The following is an 18,892-nucleotide window of genomic DNA, read 5'->3' on the forward strand; positions in this document are numbered from 1 at the left end:
TGCCCCCGGGGCTGCGCGGGCTCTGCCCCCTTTGCGCCGTGCGATTTCCAATTGAAAACATTTCCAGTCCCCTCTTTGTTCCCCCTGCCCTGTCCCACGCTGCCCGGAAGCTTTTCCCTCCTGAATGAACGCTGTCGTTCCTCTGGAGCAGGGAAAGCTTCGTTTCTATGGAGAAAGTCTCTGTGTAAAACCTTATAAAGAACCGTTGTGCAAGGGAAACTTCTGCTGACTAAAATTAACTGGCTTGGAGACAAGTCTGAGAGGATTCGAGTGGTCTCTCTTCCAGTATTTTCCAGTTACTTGGTACAACACTGAGCTGCCAAACCCTACATAAAGGATTAGATTCCCCACTGAAAAACTTCCTTGTCAACCAAATGGTCATTTACAAGTGAATGGGCTAATGCCAGACTGGTGGGGCACCTGCCCCGGTAAAACCTTTACAGAGCAGGGGCACAGCGGAACCCAGGAGAGGCTGTAAGTGCTTTAAATTTTCCTCACAAAGTTAATTCTTTGTTCTGTTTAATTTTGAGGAAGTGACTTGCAGAGCTGGGATAGAAATGCCAATGTTACATGTTAATGAGGAGGTTTCTGCCTACAGGAGACCCAGTAAGAGAAAACAGCCACTGTTGTAAAGAATAGTTGTTGGTAGTTTATTTACAACAAAATGCAACGAAAATACAATATTAAAAATAATAAATAACTTGGAAAAATCCAGAAACTAAGTGATATGAGAAAAATGACAGTCAAATTCTCCTGCTGAGCCTTGCACTATTGAACGTGCAGAGCAAATCAAGACTTGGTCCTTCTTTAACGGTGGTGATGCATTGCCTGATGTTGCCATCAGTGCTCTAAATAAAAGAAATTAATTACTGGACATAACAGAATCACGTGGAATTATCACAGAAATGTAATAAACCAATAAAACCTGCTTTAGTGACACCACAAAACTACAGGAGATCATAATTCAATGACCATGCTGTTCATTTAAAGCAAAACGTTGTTAGACTTATTTAGCAATTTTAACTTACACATAGAAAACAGTCCAAACAATGGCAACAGAAAATCTCCTATATTGACAAGATTTTGAATTCTCTCTTACTGCACTCACTAATCATAAAAAGCATATACATTTGGCTTATTTCAAAGGATAACACATTGTTTTGAAGTTATAGTGCAGCAAGCTTCAAAGCAGTTTTAGCAAAGTATAGCGGTCTTGTTACAAACTGAAATTCAAGGAACAAATATTTCAGTTCCAAAGTCTCTACAGCAGCAATTAATGCAAATTGGCTACTAGATGTCACAAAATCACCTTCCAGAATAATCAAAAAAGCCAAAGAACAAGGTCAAATAGTTTCTTTCCATAATATTTATCCAGTCCTTTACAAAATTAACCATTACATTCATAAGAAATCCCATTAAGTTCATGTTTCAGGAACAACTTTTGTGGGTCCCTCCCTTTTTGATTTTTAGGAGATTGACCCTTCTGAAGCTGCACTGAATTGCCAGTTGTTTTGTAATGATTGTTCTATCCAAAATACACAAAAGTACAAGCAAAGCCTGGAGGTTTTCATAGAAACCTGAACAAACTCATTACAGTTTTTGCTCTGAACTGTATTCTCCTTGATAAAAAATTCCTTGCCAAGTCCTAGCAGAGCTGCATCACGAGATTCTTGTCAGTGTGGCAGAGGGGAGGAACACAGGCTCTGTTCACCATCCTCTGAGGCTGTACCCAGTAAATAATCACAGCGTTTATTTTTGCAAACAAAGTGAGGAACACCTGCAAAACTCTCTATTTTAATCCTAATAAACGTGTCTGAAAACACAACAGAAAGGGAAAAATCAGCTCTGAAAACAACCCCTTCTCCTCAAGGTGTTACACTGAAATACTCAGACCTTCCTTCTCATTTCATTTCATTTCCTGCATGCCTGCTGGGAATATTCTAGAAAAAGCTATCTTAGCCTAAATAGAAGCAAACCAAACAGAAAAAGGCATTTAAAGATCACATCATTGGCCAGATGGGTGATGACTGCTGGGGAAAGCAAGGCAGAACTCAGCACTGGGCACTTCCACAATCAGTGAAAACCTGGGGTATTCTTATCCAAAGCACAGATCAAGGGACACATTACAGATCTTTTAATTGGCCTTGATTGGGCAGCAGCACGAGCAGAGTGGCTGTTCCTGACCCTGCCAGTGGTGGGTCCAGTGTGGGGACACTAAAGCTGGGCACAGCAGGGAGTGTCCTGTCACTCTGACACTGCAGGATCTGTCTCTCTTACATCTCTGCCAGACAGATATTCGAATCTGTCCTCTTCAATGATTTTCACAAATGACTTGTCCCCAAACCTACTTAATATCATGATCAATGTATTGGAAATCAATCAGTTAAACACGAGTAAAGATGGAACTGCTGTGGTCCAATAATCTGTGTCAAACCCAGATTCCAAAATGTGAATAGAAACAGTCACGTGTGAGCACCAGGACAATGAATAGAGCTGAGCAAATTTGTCTTGGACAAATTAAAAACCATTGAAACAGACTTTCAGGTGGAGCAGACCTGAGCTATTTCTGTATGGGCCAAAGTCAGGCAATGAGAAAAGAACCAAACAATGTTTTATGTTTTTAAAGGTTTCCCTTTGCTGCCAATGTTCCAATCTTGATACTAAATCAATAATAACAATAAAAAATTACACATGATCCTATGATTCCATAACGTGCACCCTTGTTAAGCTGAAATCATAAACCAATGTAGAAAAGTTTGGTTTCCAGTATTACAGCAGCTTCTTTTTAAACAAAACAGCATCACCCATCAGGTCACCAATGAGTCAGAATTGCCAGCTCTGGAAAGAAAAGCAAAGGCTAGCATGGACAGGACATGGGAGAATGCAGGAAGTCAGACCATGGCAAACCTGCAGAGAGCTCCTGGATTTTGCTGGCTGCAGGATTTTCACTATCAGACAAATGAACACTTGTTTCAGTGCAGGTTGGCAGTGGAATTACTTCTGCTCATAAAACCTCCCCCTAAATGCCGCTCATGCCACAAAACTTGTGCTGCAGCTGCAGGCAGCGAGGAGCTCAGTGCATTTCAGCCACTGTGCCCTAGGCTTGGGCACCCCCAAACTGAGTGTTCAATATTCAGGGACAGCTCAGCTCTGGAGGAGTCTCTTTTTTTTTTCTCCATCCATGAACTGTCAGTGGTGGCACAAAGTATCACCCCCTGGGATCATGATTCAGGTAGGAGCTGTCATTCCCTGGGAATTGAACAGTGGCTCACTGATGTCACCAAGAGAAGGAACTGCAGCAGCCATCGAACAGCAGCTGCTGGGTGAGAGCAAAGTGCCCCACAGAGGGCAGCGAGGAAAGGGTCTCACCCAGTTCATGCTTTGAAGAGAAAGGAAAAGACCACTTCTGCCATTTATTTTTCTCCTTTATCCACCAGCTACACTTCCCTCTGGGAAACTTCCTTGTCAACAATTGAATTCCTGAGATTGAAGAGTGATTTCTCACACAGACCAGGAAGACCACTTTTGGTTCCTCTACATCATTCACGAATGGTTTGCTTTTGAAGTGACTGATTTTGTCCCCCTTCCCCAAACGAGGTAGTGCCTGGACCCAGCTCTGCCAGATTGTTCTGTTTAGCAGAGATGTGAGGCAGGAAAGAAAAAGGAGTCTCCTGTTTTCTTCCCTTTGCATTCAAGGTCTCCCAGCCTGACTACCGCTCTTCTTCCAGCGAGGAAAAGACAGAATTCATTGCTTTTGTTTCTCAACTGGCACAATTCAGCTGCTTTTTCCAATGTCACAGAACACCACTGATGAACACCTACACTCTGAGCTCACAAAAGGACAGGAGAGAGCTAGTAAAATACATTATCTACAAGAAATAGGTGGTTCCTGTTACAAATTCTGTGCAAGGTAGAAATAGTTCAGTGGCCTCAAAGTCAGTATAATTAATTACAACTGGGGCTTTGATACAGTGATATTTTAGCTTTGAAAAGATTTGTGTTTTGTATTTTAGGCCCCAAATCCTGAGTCATATTAAACAAAATGTGGATCTGTTGGTGTTCAAGTACAATGAATTACAGGTTAAAGATTTATGAACACACAGGAGAAGCCTGAGAGTGGGAAAGATTTTAAAATTGGTTATAAAAGAAGAAAATTGGGGAGTTTTTTTTCTGTTAACCCTGCATTCTAGTTGGCACTAATTTGCCTCAGAAGTCCTTGGCAGATTTACTTAATACCTACTCCTAATTATAAATGCTGTGACCTAGATGAGTGTTTGCAGGCAGAATACTGCTACAAAAAGATTGGTTTTCGTTTATAGCATCCCCTCAGACTGTTCCATTGGTGTCAGTAAGATGCACCATATGGCTTGAAACAGTACTTTAGGAATATATAAACTTCTTTCTCTTGCATGCACTTGTCAGAAGGTTTTAAGGATCAAGTCTGAGGAAAGGAGTCATCTTTCCACACCAGAAAGATTATCTGAAACAAACAAAAAAGCCAACCAACAAACCACCACGACCTTTGTAGCAATTGAGTTATGTCACTCTTGCTGTGGCAGACATGGCTTATCAGGAGGAAACATGCAGGGTTAATTTAAAAGTGTTTTTTTGATGGATCTGGAAGAGTGAGAGTTTCTGGAGCAGACTTTTTCCGAGGCCGATCTTTGGGAACTGTTAGGAAATCAGGAGCATCTGTGGAGAGAGGAGTTGACGGAGCGCTAGATGGAGCACTGCGGGTGGAGGAAGGCATGGAAGTGTTAGAGATAGATATTGCCGGTGGGAAAATCCCAATCTTCTTGTTGGTAGCTTCCTGAGTGGCTCGTTCAAACTCTCGGACTTCATCCATTGTCATGTCTTCAACGAGAAGGAATGAAAGACAAAGGCATGTTAGAATAATTTCAAATAATCATTTCATTAACTCAGTTAAACTACTTCCAACCAAATCCTAAAGCAGGGAATGATTGCTTATCATGCATCTCATTAAGTGTTTCTCCGCATGAATGCCTCCCCATTGTAAGGCGCTGACTGGAGCACAATGAGCAAAATGTAAAGGAAACAAAGTTTTCAGTACATTAATCACCTACTAATGGTGCCTCTACCTGGGTCTGTGCTGAATAAAGATTGCTGCCTCTGGAATTGCTGGGAAAATCCAGCTATTCCACAGGCAACTAAAGAGTACATTTGGATACAGTCAGCAGGTAGCATTTTTCAGAACTTCAAACAAAATACAACTGAAAGGGGTTTTAAATTTTTCATTTAGATTATAAGCCCAAGTGGGCAAAGGGTTGTCATGGTTTGTTCATCTGCTGGAATTATCAAGGGCTGAAAAATTCTCCTTCCATTGACTTGCGCTGCAGCTTCATGCAAGGACCGAGCCTCTTTTGCTGTTCCGCTACTAAAGCCTAAAGAATTCGCTCTCTCTTGACAAAGCCACGCCATTCAAAGCCGTGCCTCCAACTTTCCATCCGGAAACTGCACTTAAACCCCGGTGGGCAAGTGACAAACGCACAGCTCAATTCCCTGCAAAACGTAGGCAAGTGAGATTAGGGATTAAAGCCGTTTGGGAATGGGAAGTCGGGCGGCCAGGACGTGTCCTGAGGCGCCGCAGCTGTCCCGGTGCTGCCGAGCCCCACAAGAGGGCAGCGCGATCCCAGCTGGACGGGCTCTGCCGGAGCCGAGCCGTGCAAAACCTCCGCTAAACCCCAGGGGAGCGACATCTGCTACAAACTGGGAAGTTGAGCAGAAAATCAGCAAGGCTCTTCTGGAACCTGCTGCTCCATGTCTGCAGTGCCTGCAAGACGCCCACCGAGCCAACTGAAGGCAATGTTAAGATTTTTGCTGAATGTCAAGTTAAATTCATAAATTTGAAGTATTTCATTAAAACATTTATAGATTCTTTGAGCCACGAAAGCTCAAAAATGTAGAAATAAACCCAGTAGTCTTTTAATCAATTAAGAAGTCTCACATATTCGAGTGTCTGAAGCACAGGACCGGCAGTGGGGATTACCAAATTTGTGACAAAATCCTGTCCTTCCAGGGCACTGATGCTTTTCCCCCTACCCAGCTGCAGACATGTGCAACCTTGGCCGTCGAAGCAGCTTTCTGTTGCGTTCCAACATCACGTTAAATAAACAAAAGCGTGCATGGTGCCGGCTGCCTTGGCTCCCCCCTGCAGCACATTCCAGGGACCTCTCCAGCCCACACTGGCACTCATTAGGAGTGAGAACGGCGCCTGTTGCAGATCTGACAGAAGTGCTGGCAATAAACAGATGGTCCCAGGGGAACTGTACCTACTCATGTTGGAGAGAGGTTTGAACCTGCTTTGCTGGTTTACATTTCGTTTCACACCCTGTAACAGTGGGCGAGCGTTTTTTGCACTCAAAGTGTCCCAAATCCCGCTGAAATCACAGCGATTTTGATTGAGGAATTCTGTACGACGTGAAACAAAAGCTGTCTTGGACAAATGAAGGGGACAGGAAGGTTTCTCACTGCACTGTGCTTTGAAGTGAAGTCTTGCTGAGTGGAGCATCCAAGACTCTTCATTTTCAATTCAGACATTAAACACTTCAATTGACTTTTACATTTTAGCTTATATTTGCTTTAATTTCCTTCTGCTGATATACACTCAAGTAAAACAGTCCTTACACTGAGCTAGGAAGACTCAGGTTCACTTTTTTTTTTCATTAATAACAACTTTTGTTCTGACCTCAACGACAATTTTTCCACATGGAAACTACAGGTGGCAGACTTCATTCAGAACCAAATCCTGAAGTGTAGAGCCAAAATCTGAACTAATTCTCTGCTAAGGAGTAACCTTGATGTCAGTGAAGCTGCTGTGTCAGGAGCACAAGAATTACCTTCCCAGGGACTATGCAGACAACGTCTCCTCAGGCTGGGCCAGCTGACACTGAGCAAGAGCCAAGGAAAGGCTTGGGGCCCTTCAAGCCTTGCCCCACACTGATTTCATGACTAAACCCAGCACTGAGTTCCACAGCACCATTAGCAGAAATAAAGGAATAATGACATTTCAAGAGCAAAGGCCGCTGCATCTTCTCTATTTGCAAAGAGTATTAATCTCTAATTTTAGGTCTCTACTTGTGGGGCCCAAATTAGGTAATTAAGTACTTTATGAAATCTCCAGACCTTGAACCAGAGAACTTACACAGAAACCTGCCCTTTTCCACAAACCACTGTTACATACTTCTGAAAATACTTCCCACCTTGTTGGTAGCTAATCAATGATGGTGACATTAAAGTTACCTTGAAAAGAGTGAATAATTCATTAGATTTTTTTTTCCTGGTGACCAAAGAATTTTGTGAGTCCCATAGAAGTTTTCCACTCCCCCTGTTCTTGGCTTTTTGACTAGACCACTGTGAACTCCTGCATTTTTTAACTATTCAAAGAATAGAAAGTAAAAATCCTCTTTAGTTTTCTCTTTATGCATCCAACTGAAATTTGAGCATTGTGCTTTCCTGGAAGCCAGAGAGCTGTATATGATCCCAACCCCACCCTCCCTTACATAACTGGCAGAGTTATAGTGCAAACCAAAGGCAGGATTGCACTTCATGGAGAAAGATTTTCTTATTGAAGCAAAGCCTCCCCACATTCCACTGACTGATCAGCAATTGGTTGCTCTTTTCTGCTCTGTGCAGATGTATTGGCTGAGGATGGGCAATATGTTTTAAAAATTGACATACTCTTGCTTTGGCATGGCTCTCTATTTCATCCACAGTAGATGAATGTTGGTTGCAAACTTTAATGTTGGTTTTTTCATGCATATTTTTCTCGTATTCTCGAACATCATCCATAGTCATATCTGTAAAAAGTTCAAAATTGTTGGCATTTTCCATTGATCCAGTGCAAACTTAATTTTTTTTTTCCTAAGGAGAAGGTTCTAGAAACACAAAGTCTTTCAGCAGAAGCCAACAAAGGATCTTTTAAAAAGCAAGGAGCAACTAGCTTTATGAAAATTGCCTCATAAAGGTAGTTGTGTCAGCCAAGGAAGGTGCGAGGTTAAGTCAAAGGGAGTCAGAGAACAGGAAGGAGTGGAAATTGTTTAGGAGAATCTGTGTAATGTAAAGTAGGCAGGAAGTACTGAAGTGCAGGCCTTGGCAAAGGCCAAGATCTTCTAAAGAGATTTTAGAAGATCCTTTGGAATAAAGGATAGATACAGAAATATTATAAATATGTACTTACCTTTCCAGCACTTGCAAAAAGTTTTTGTTAACTTTGCATTGTACCAGGAAAACTGTTAGTGTTAGAGCCCACACCAGTTTAGATTCCAGAAACTAACACTTAAACTGGTAAGTGAATGAATAGTGAGTATGTTAATGGTTGTGTAGCCTCAAGCAATTGAATGAATGATGAAAATTAGAAATATCCCACAAATGAGGCTGATCCCAGCACCAGGATCACTGAGCACTGGCCAGCCTGGCTGGGGGTGTCACCCAGCACAGCCTGTCAGGTGCTGTGGAACACCAGGCAATGGTTAACACCTTCAACAGGATTTGTCATCAACCACAACTCCAGCGAAAACATAAAGAATCCAATAATTGACCTGTGACTCTTCTGAGTATTCCCATGCTTTCCATGAATGCACTGGGGAGTGAGGAGTCAGAACAGGAGCAGTGTCAGAGTTTGGTCTGTTCTTTACGATGCTTTGGTAACTTCAGAGCCTCGTAAAAACAGCCATCAACTTTCGACTCAAAACACTTAAAGAGCATTTTATTAGCACAGTCTGCCTGCAAATGGGTGCCCCTTTGGTCATGCACTGTGATCTGCTCTTGAGGCTCCCATATTCCTCAAGTTTATGATGTGCCACTGGGATTTGGGAATTCTTGTATCACACCACTCCTTGTTCTATGCATGAGGCTCCTGCTGCATTTTATAAGGCAGCTTTTAAGGCAAGATACAACTTCAGCTGTTGTAGTGGCAGCATGATGTCATAATTCATCAGTAAAAACAAATGCAGTCTAAAATTTTGATCAAGGAATTTGAAAAGGAAACATGGAATACCCCTAACTCATACTCTTTCAGTCTTTTACTGTTGTCTGGAATGAGAAACAAGCTCAGAAGCTGTGTCAGTAACATGCTGGGATGCACTTTGCCAAGCAGAGAACATGCTCTTTATTAGTAAGTAACACTGAGAAAATAGAATTTCTTAATAATAAAGCTAAATAGAGTTTAGTAAATTAAATGACAAAACATATTCATACTTACAGGGTCAGTAACAGCAACCAGTCATTAACAAAACACATTGTTTATTACAGTGATTATTTGATTCAGTTTAGCTGACTACCATAATCTCCAGTTCTTTCTCAAACTTTCATTTTGAAAGGTGTTAATAGACACTTAAAAAAATATATTTTTGATGCTAGATTATTATATATATATTATTAAGCCCAGACTTCTTAGGTTTTGTACTTAGGCTGATAATTAAGCTCTTAAAAATACACTATATTAGTTTGTAAAAAGGCTCACTCTGACAAGGAAAAATCCACAGGATAATTGTGTATCACAATATTTCATTTATGGAAAGAGTATTTTTGGCAGGGAGATTTTAGACTTAGGAGGGGAAAATCTATAATGAAATGGTTTTGAGCTAATGCTATTTGGTATGTTTAACTTCATGGCTATTCGTCATCATTATCAGTAACTCTGCTAAAGTGAAGCTGACACTTTGCTCCTCAGTAACATTCTCCATCTCTCACTGTACAGATATTTTGGGTAGACTGGGAGCAAGTGTATGGGCTCAATTTTTACAGGAAGTCAGGCTGTTTTATTTAAAGTTACCAGTTTCCCTGACTTGGTACAGAAAAAAGAATGGATTGCTCTATTTCAGGTAAAAAAAGAAACAAATCTAAAATTAAAAAAATTATCTCCGAAGAACTCTCTCACTGGATGTAAAATTCTCTTACTAGTTTACAGCTATCCCAATAGAAAAAGATATTTTTAGCAGTTTCAGTATTTTTATGACCATTACAGCACAAGATTTTCATGCAGTATTAAATTTATAAGAACACTGTGATTTCAAAAGCAATTTTTTTTTCTATTTCCAAACAATGAGCCCACTGAGTTCATGGCTAAATTCCAGTGGAGGGCTGTGACACCTCTGAGATGTGTTTCCAGCAGTGAGTGTTCCTGAGCAATGTGCAATGGTTCTGAGCTCTGATGAGAGAGGTGTCCCTCACCCATGAAATGCCCAAATTGGTGTTTCCTGAGGCTTGAGGGGGGCCTAAATAAACATTCTAAATAGATTGCCAAATTTAAGTACCTAAATAAACATTCTAAATAGATTGCCAAATTCCTATGGTATTTCCATGGCCTATCTCAGAATGTGTTTGAAGAGTAGCTGTGATGATGGATATGTCTTACAGAAAATGCATGTAAAAGGTACAAAGTGAGCTCACTTTAGACAATGTGATCACTGCTTTGATATTCAGACTGCTTTGTCCTACTGGCAGTGCCCAAATTCCCACAGCTGGCTCATGGATTCCCAACACTTTTTGCATGCAGCTGCTGCTGAATCAGACCCTGTAGGATTTATGATTATGTACATATTTTTTTCAGAAAAGCTCCATCTTTTCTTTGTTGCAATCCATATCATTAGTTTAAAACTTTCCTAAAAAGCTGGAAATGTGTTGGGTCAGAGGCCTTAGGAGTTTGCAGTATGGAAATGGCTGCAAGTTAAGGCAGCCCTAAGAAGAAGCTTTATTCAGACCATCATGAGGTTCTCCATACAGACAACTCCTGCCTGCAGTGCAGGTGAGGGCACTGGTGCAGGTCCACTGACATGCTGGGATGGAAAGGCATCCCTGGATGCTGCCTGCTGCCTAAATCCAGCATCCCTGGAAGTGTCCAAGGCCAGGCTGGATGGTGCTTGGAGCAGCTTGGTCTAGTGGAAGGTGTCCCTGCCCATGCAAGGGGGTGGAAGGAGATGATCTTTAACATGGTTCCACCTCCTCCATGAACAATTCACACTAGGACCTGATGATCCATGAAAGCAAATGGAAACCTGCTGTTAATTGTCCCAGGCTTGTCTCAGCCCCCTGAAAGGGGCTGGCTCTGGAGGACACTCACCATACCACTCATCCACCCAGGCAAACGCCTGCCGGTGACCGATCAGGAGGATGTCTCTGACCACCTGCAAACAAGGAAAGGGTTAAAGGCTTCAGCAGCAACAGAACCTCTCATCTGTGTCTTTCAACAGGATTGAAAGTGAGAAACCTGACAGTGTCTAAAAAGTCATTCTGGCTCTGAAGGGCTCCTAGTCCAGCTTCCCACTGGAACTGGATCTGTTGCAAACACTGAATCATGGCTTTGACTAGCATGGGAATGTGTAGAGATTCCACTAATCTTTGGCCAGTTAGACATTCTGGATCTCTTATTTTCCCTTCTCAGTTTTTCAAACATATGGAAGGTCAATACTATGAAGAATTTTATCACCTCGTAGTTATGCTATTCATTAATTGAATTTTTAGTAGACTGATTGGAAAACTTTCCCACTATCTGTTTCTAAGGAATTCTTCACCTCACTGCTGTGTGTATGGGACCCCTGTACTCAGAAATACTTCAGCTCATGTATTGGTCACAACACTGAAATGTTATTGGTAGTTTTTCTCAACCTTAGGGCTGAGCAGCTCTGGGCTTTGTCATGTTTGTACCCAGAGTATCCTGGGCTCTGCTCCAGCTCTTTCAGACCTTGTGAGAGGTCTGAGCAGACTGGGCCGAGCTCCCAGGCTTCTCCGCAGCCACATTCCTGTGAGTGCTTGAGTTCTGCTTATGTGAAGGATAAGAAACAGCTCCTGTTTCACTGACCTTGTGTACAAATTGCTCTACTCTGGTTTGAAGTCCCCAGACTTCAAATTTCACAGTCACAAGTTTATAGGAACACATAATTGGCTGATGGGTCTCTCTCCAGCCTTCTTTCAATTGGCCTCTCCCAGTTTTCTGGGACTTGAAGTATTTGGGATCCTGCAAAACAAAGCAAACATACAGGGAAATGCAGGAGGGGAAGTCATGTTTGTCAGTTTGCTAAAGTAAAAGTTTTGATAAGACACAAAATGTGCTAATAAACATTATGAAAAAGTAATAGGAAATTGACTTTTAAAATGCCTTAGGATATCCTAAAATCCAAGCCTGGCAGTGAATCAATGGCAGCATATTCTTGGAGATGCATTGACAGTCATATCATCCAGGACATTTTCTGCTGTAAGAAAAAGTGTTATTGCAAGTCATTACAGTGCAGTGCACTCCAAGGGTTATTTATGGCCTTGGGGAAAAAAAAAAAAAAAAAAAAGTGGCTTCTTCAGAGCCTGCTTTTCCACTGCCCCTTGGTGTGACCTGCTTGTACCTTCCACCCGTGCCTGTATCCTGAAATGATGTCCAGTTGGAGCTTTGACACTTCAACACTGACCTTGACAATGCCATCTTCAGTTTGAAGTGTCCTTGTTCATCCTAAGCTAAGTAGGAAACTCCTGCAGTTTATCCATCTCTGATTCCAACTAAGTTATGAGCAAACACTGAGTAATCACAACTCTGTTTCTCTTTCAGGAACTGGAAAATCAAAGAAGCTACAACATTGAAATGACAACATAATTTCATAAAACCATTAAAGGCATTAGTTCATCTTTTTAAAGTTTACATTCATCTGTACAAGATACAGTTTTATCTATGAAAGTGCTATTTTCCATATTGGTATGAGTCTATTTCCCTTTATGTCCAATCCTGCTAATTATATCTTGTAAATAGAAATAATTTATGGTTAAGCACTGATTGTCAGAACTTGAAAATTATGTCATTTCAGAAAATTCATAGTGGAGCTTCTAAAATCTGTCCTGAAGAGTAACTAGCAGTGCTCAGCTGTGTTCTTTCCCCAGTGCTGAGGTCTGGGAAGATCTTTTGTTATAAAAATAGTTAAACATGTACTTAAATAGTGCTCAAATTATGCATTAAATGGATGACAATCAGGAGAAAAACCACAAAAAAACTGATAACTACTCTGATCTTCATTTTACATCATTCAGTGTGAGTTTATGTATCACCCAGCATTCATATTTCCTACTGTTTAGTTATCTCTTGACTTTGGTTTTATCCTAAACTGAAGCTCTGCCATTAAAGCTTCTCTACAAAGCTCTAATGAGGTGATAGTCTTTCCTCCCTGTGAAAGTCACTGCTTTTATTGCTGACACAGGCTTTGCAAAGGGGAGACTTTGAGCTCACAGTACAATAAGGTTTCAATGTTAAATCACCATGAAAACAGTTCAGCATCATCATTTATCAGAGCAACACCCCCTGTACAGCACAGCTCATGGTCACAGGCTGCTGCCAATCTTCTCACCCAACAAAGCTCAACCACAGATGGATCTACACATTTTCTGTTTGAAAGAGCTGTTTAATAATTGATCATTGCCTGAAGCAATCAATATAATAATAACACCAATAAAAAGAAAAAAGGGAAGAAAACATAATATTCAGAAAGACGTAACATTCTAGTTGGAGGTTCCTTAAAAAAAGAAATCATTACAGAAAATATTATTTCAAATATGCCTGCAAAATATTCCACTGTGAAATAAGAATCTCTGAAAAGGAAAATAGTTTCCTATAAGTCAAGGTCTGCTATTTCTTACACACACACACACACACAGAGTGCTGGTGTGATGGAGCCATTACCTTGATTCAGCATTTCAGATACACACTTTAATAATTCTGAGTGTTGTACTTTACAATCCTTCAGAGATAACCAGAACTATAATGGAATAACTTCAGTGCAGTCCAAAGGGATTTAATGTAATCAATTTGAGTCAGTATCAAATATCAAGAAATTCTAACTAAAAACGAAATAATGAATAACTGCCCTGCATCACTGCTCGTTCCTGACTTTTATGGGTTGGGTCTGGTTTGGTTTGGTGAGTTCAACCCAGCAGACAAGGGGACACACAGTGGGAATCACTCTGAACTTGGTGGCCCACAAATCACCCACCAACTGCAATGCAACTGATCCATGACATCACTCCCAGGTGCAAATTCCCTTAACAGCACCCTGAGATGGCACCTCTGCATCCCTTAATCCTGTCCCTTTTTCTTGAAGGACATGAGGATTAGTCACAAATTGGCTGGAGAGCTCCATGGGAAGAGCCAGTTCGGCAACTCACATCAAACAGCTCTTAGGGAAATTCCTGCCTCGCTGGAAACATTAACATATTGATACTATAAAACTGCAGACTGAAGAATGGAAGCCAGACCTCAGAGGAACAAATTTCCAGCCTGCTATATGAAAGCTCAAGGTGTTAAAGACTTTCCTGAGTGCTTGCTCAGGGAGCTGAGACTCAAAGGCTGCACAAGAGCCAAGCAGGGGGATGCAAGGCACACTGTGACACTGGGCAAAATCAACTTGAGAATTCCATGTCTGGGCAATCAGCTCAAAGGGCACAAACGTTTGACAGAGGTGAGCTCTTGTAAGGAAAACTAATATCCCCGGCCTTTAACCCAGCTGCTAAAAATTTACATGTTTAACAACATCTTGACTGTTTTAGAAACACACAAATTCTGTCTCAGCAATTGCTTGTGCTATGGATCATACAAGGAAGCCTTTTGGGGAAGAATCTCTACATTCATCTCTATATTTTTAGAGCTTTCCTAGGCCTCTGCTATTGACCACAGCCATGGACAGCAGGCCATGCCAGAGGGAAGTTGGTGGAACCAGGACTGCTCATCTTTTGCTCTTCAATGCCTGATCCAAAGCCTACAGAAATTAATGAGAACTTGGACAAGAATAATTTTATGTGCCTTACTCGTGGGTTCAAGTTGCTAAATTAAGACTCACAACCTGGAATTGTTTCTGCAATTAGGCACATAAGGTCCTTCTATACCAAAAAAATGAAGCAGGGCTGATCATTTTCCATTAAAAGCAAACAGAAGTTATATTGGTACCCAGCACTGCTTCTCGGCATCACTCGTGGCACACGTACTTGAAGCTTTTCTTCCTGCAACTAGAAGCTGTGCAAGCTGAACTTTGCTCTGACCCCACTTTTATTTTATTATTTAGATAATGAATTTTGAGTGTTCCTTATTTTTGCTTTTAGACACCCATGCCTTTCTTCCTAGAGAAGACATCATCCAAAGAATACTGTGTCTATTCACTATTTTCCCCTTGATTTATCTACTGGCAAAATCCTCAATCTGTTTTAAATGTAATGGCATAGCTAAAATCTTTTTGTTTAAATAACCTTCTTGTCCTTTTATCAGACACAATTTATTAGGAAAGCCCATCTGGCAAATCCTTTTGCTAGAGGAGCAAAACCTACTCTGTATTTGCAATACATTATTGCCAGGTGCAGAGTGATTTAAAAATAGCACTTCTGCCAACAGAGCAGAAACATCATAACCCGTGAGCTGGGCTTAGTTGAGAATGAAATGTAAAATTACAATGAAATAAAAGCCTCTGTGTGTGGGATATGGATTCAAACACAGCACTCTCCCAGGTTTTATTACTTAGACCACGAGTCAATGTGTTTATTGATGGAGTCTATTATTTATCATTTAGCTTTTATTTACTTAACTTTCCTCACGGACCTCACGGGCATCAGACATGGAGTGGTAACGCCCTTTCCAGGAAGCAAACACAGCCCTGGGTTGTTGCAATGCCTTTTCACAGTTAATTCTGACCTGTTACTTTGTACTCAGAGTTAAATAATGAAATTCATTTGTTGTTTACAGAAAACCTCCAAATGTGCCTGGCGCACTTGCCCTCAGCTCTGCTATGGTACCAGGCCTGACTGGGAGCTGCCACTCCACCCTGGAGCTGGCAGCAGGTCCTGGTGTGTGCTGGCAGCCTGCGTGGGACGCCTGGGCAGCCTTGTCACCCTTCTGTCTCCCCTGGCTGCTTGTGTGGCCCTTCCAGCACGGGCAAAGGTCCCCAGGCTGAGCCTGCAGCCAGAGGGGAAAGTGCACCCTGCTTGTGCCACGCATCCTGTTCTCTCCCTGGAAGTACCCAGCTGTCCCTGAAACACATCCTTCCTTCTCTTTCATGCCTGGATTAATTTTTTCAGACTCCTATGGCAATATCATGGTGCTTTTGAAGTGCAATCATTTTTTCCCTCTTTATGCTGAAGACCATTTTGTTTCATCTTGAATTTCAGAACCAATTATGGGTTTAATACCTGTCATCTGGCATTTCAGCATCAGCTGTAGTTGCTAGGTTTTAGATTTCAACTTTTATAGCCAGGGCTCAGGAAAGATATATTGATGTAGAGATGCTACCATAGACATTTATGTGGAGTCATTTTTTAAGGACTTTTAAAAAAATTCCATTAAATGGTGTTTTCTGGAAGATCCAGCTAAATACTTAAGAACTGTAAATATTGGGACAGTTCTGAGATGTTAAAATATTATAATCCAGCCAGCTTTTATGTGAACTCACAGACTAAGTGAGTAAGGCAAAGGAAATGTTCATGATTTTCCATGTACTTCACTGAACTCCTGTGCTGACACGGTGCCCACACTTACCAGGAGGCTGAGGCAGCTGGGTTATTTCAGCTACCATCATTTAGTGATGTGACAGAGGTTTTGTTACTCTGAAAGCACTTGGGCAGGCCTAAGGTGGACCTATCACAGAGCAGCTGTGCTGAAGGAGAAAAGCCAGCAATGGAAGAAGAAAACTGCAGCAGCTGCATGGAATCTGTTTAGAAGCAGCCTGGAAAGTTTCTTCCATTATTCAGCTCTCCGTTGCTTTGTTATAAACAGGAAATGAAACATTGTTAATTCTGAGAGCTTGAATATGTTTGCACTGAACATTTTGCTCAGTAGCTCACAGCTACGGGAAAGGTTTCATTTCATGAATGATTCACTGGAGGCCCTCACTTCTCAGCATAGCTCAGCTTTGTTCTTTTCTATATTTCAGACAAATATATCTGTCTATATAGCTGGTGATACATATTCATTGATGCTAAAGTCACAAGGAAATGACTTCACAAAATGTACAACTACTCTTACCTGGCTGGTACATTCTCTGCACAGAAATACAAAATCCTGCACTCGATGCAATATGTACATCCAGATTTGGAAACACATGGCTCCTTACAGACAAACAGGCAACCTTGTTAGCTGGGATCTAGAATCAACCTTTCTCCATTTGGAACCTCACATTTAAACTTAAAACTTGAAGGATTAGACCCACGCTTGTAAAAAAGCCCTGTATTTAAGATGTGGCTACTTCACAGTGGAGTTTGTAGATGGCCATGAAGTTGAAGGGAGGTCACCTGCTTTAGGATACCTAAATTGCTGCTCTTTCACCTCCTCCAGCCTTCCACAAAGGCAGAAATCAGCTCAGCCCCACGATAGAGCTGGGCTCTGTAAGTGTTTGTAATAGCTCACAAAACTGCCTTCTGATTCACTATGAACCTGGTGATTTCAGTCCTCCTGTGCACACTGCCAGGTAAGCCCTGCATCCTTAAGGGCATCCCAATCACTTGGATGATTCTGTTCAAGAGATCCCTCAGGGTTACTGGGAGAGGCTCCCTTGAAGTGTCCTGCAATGAAGCAACAGCTCTCCTTAAGCCTCCAGCTAACTGGATTCTTCACTTTTCAATTTTAGTTAATATTTAGAAGGAGAGAAAAGCAAATATGCACAAAGTTGAATTCAATCATTTTCCCTTCAGCCAGGACATTTTTGTGGAACACGTTTCCTCTCTCAGCACCAGTGAGAATGAGCTGTTCAACTGAAATGGAATATTATACATACAAAGTTTATTTATTTTGTCTTTTTATGTGTGAATCACTATTATGGAAATGAAAATGGAATCTGTTTTTAAGATTCATGTCAGGACAACTGAAAAACTACTTTTTAGATCATAGGTGGGAGGACACACTGGCTTTGTCCTTCTACCATCAGGCTCATAAGTCCCATCACAGAGCAAGCAGAGGAAGTAGTGTGTCAAGGCTTTAAATTGTTTAAGCCACTCTCTAGTATGCACTATTACAGCTAAATAATGGCATTTGCTGTTAAATCTCAAGTATATTTTTAATTGAAGAGGAATGAGCTTTCCTCAGGATGTAAAGAAAACTAAAGCTCATTTCTAGAAGCTGCCAAACATGCTGACCCTGGTAAAGAACTTGCTTTATTTTAAGCCTGTGAAAGAGCCACTGAAATGAAGAGATTATTGACGTGCCTGAAGTTAAAATTGTTCTCATTGGTCTTTCTGGATGGGAGTCAGGACATTTATCCTGTGGGATCTAATTGTTAAATCCTGAGGATTGCACTTCACTTTTAATCTTTAAACTCATATCAATTCAGATTACATGATTTAAAAGCAGCCAAATTGTTGTTATTAGTGCAACTAAAATACCTTTCAAAAGCTTACACAAACTGGGTTTATCTGAAGCTGCTATTTGGGAAACACAAACCCTTTATCATTTGCATAGAATTACTATTCTGATTGAAACCAGATGGAAATTACATTTACAAACATTAAAAAATCTTTTTATAGTCTCTAAATTATGGAGGCCTCATCAGAAATGGGAATTTGGCTTCATGATTGTCATATGGTAGCATAAAAACCCCACAGTTTGTAAACGTTGGAAGATCCACTATTTTCAATTATTATTAATTCACTATTCACTATGACGGCATGGACACAGTTAAATACTAAAGGTGTTCTTACTGCTCTGTATGAATTCTGAAACAGAATTTGGTAGTCAACAGAAAAATCATCCATCAGTACAGAAAAAAACAACAGATGCTGGGCTATTTTTGTTGTTTAAACCCATATAAAATTCCATTTCGCTTGGAATCGGGTTTTTAGATTTGTCTGTGAAATAGCAACACAAAGATTCTGAAATGCTTTTCTCCTTTAAGATGAGCTTGTTTTTCTGTATCTGGAGATTAATCACAGG

At 41.0% G+C, this 18,892-nt stretch overlaps 1 protein-coding gene across 1 annotated transcript in view; it reads right to left on the minus strand.

Moving 5' to 3' along the window:
* Positions 1-4,773: 4,773 nt before the first annotated feature.
* The window catches only part of PITPNC1 (phosphatidylinositol transfer protein cytoplasmic 1), a 40,392-nt gene continuing 26,273 nt past the window's right edge, over positions 4,774-18,892 (minus strand). The window contains exons 7-10 of the mRNA XM_053995132.1: positions 11,819-11,974; positions 11,081-11,144; positions 7,699-7,817; positions 4,774-4,854 (exon numbers count right to left, since the gene is read on the minus strand). Coding sequence (XP_053851107.1) covers positions 4,849-4,854; positions 7,699-7,817; positions 11,081-11,144; positions 11,819-11,974 — 345 coding nt within the window. The 3' untranslated portion in view covers positions 4,774-4,848. The remainder of the gene's footprint in view (positions 4,855-7,698; positions 7,818-11,080; positions 11,145-11,818; positions 11,975-18,892) is intronic.

This window comes from Vidua macroura, chromosome 19 (assembly GCF_024509145.1).
Source record: "Vidua macroura isolate BioBank_ID:100142 chromosome 19, ASM2450914v1, whole genome shotgun sequence".
Lineage (NCBI taxonomy): Eukaryota > Metazoa > Chordata > Aves > Passeriformes > Viduidae > Vidua > Vidua macroura.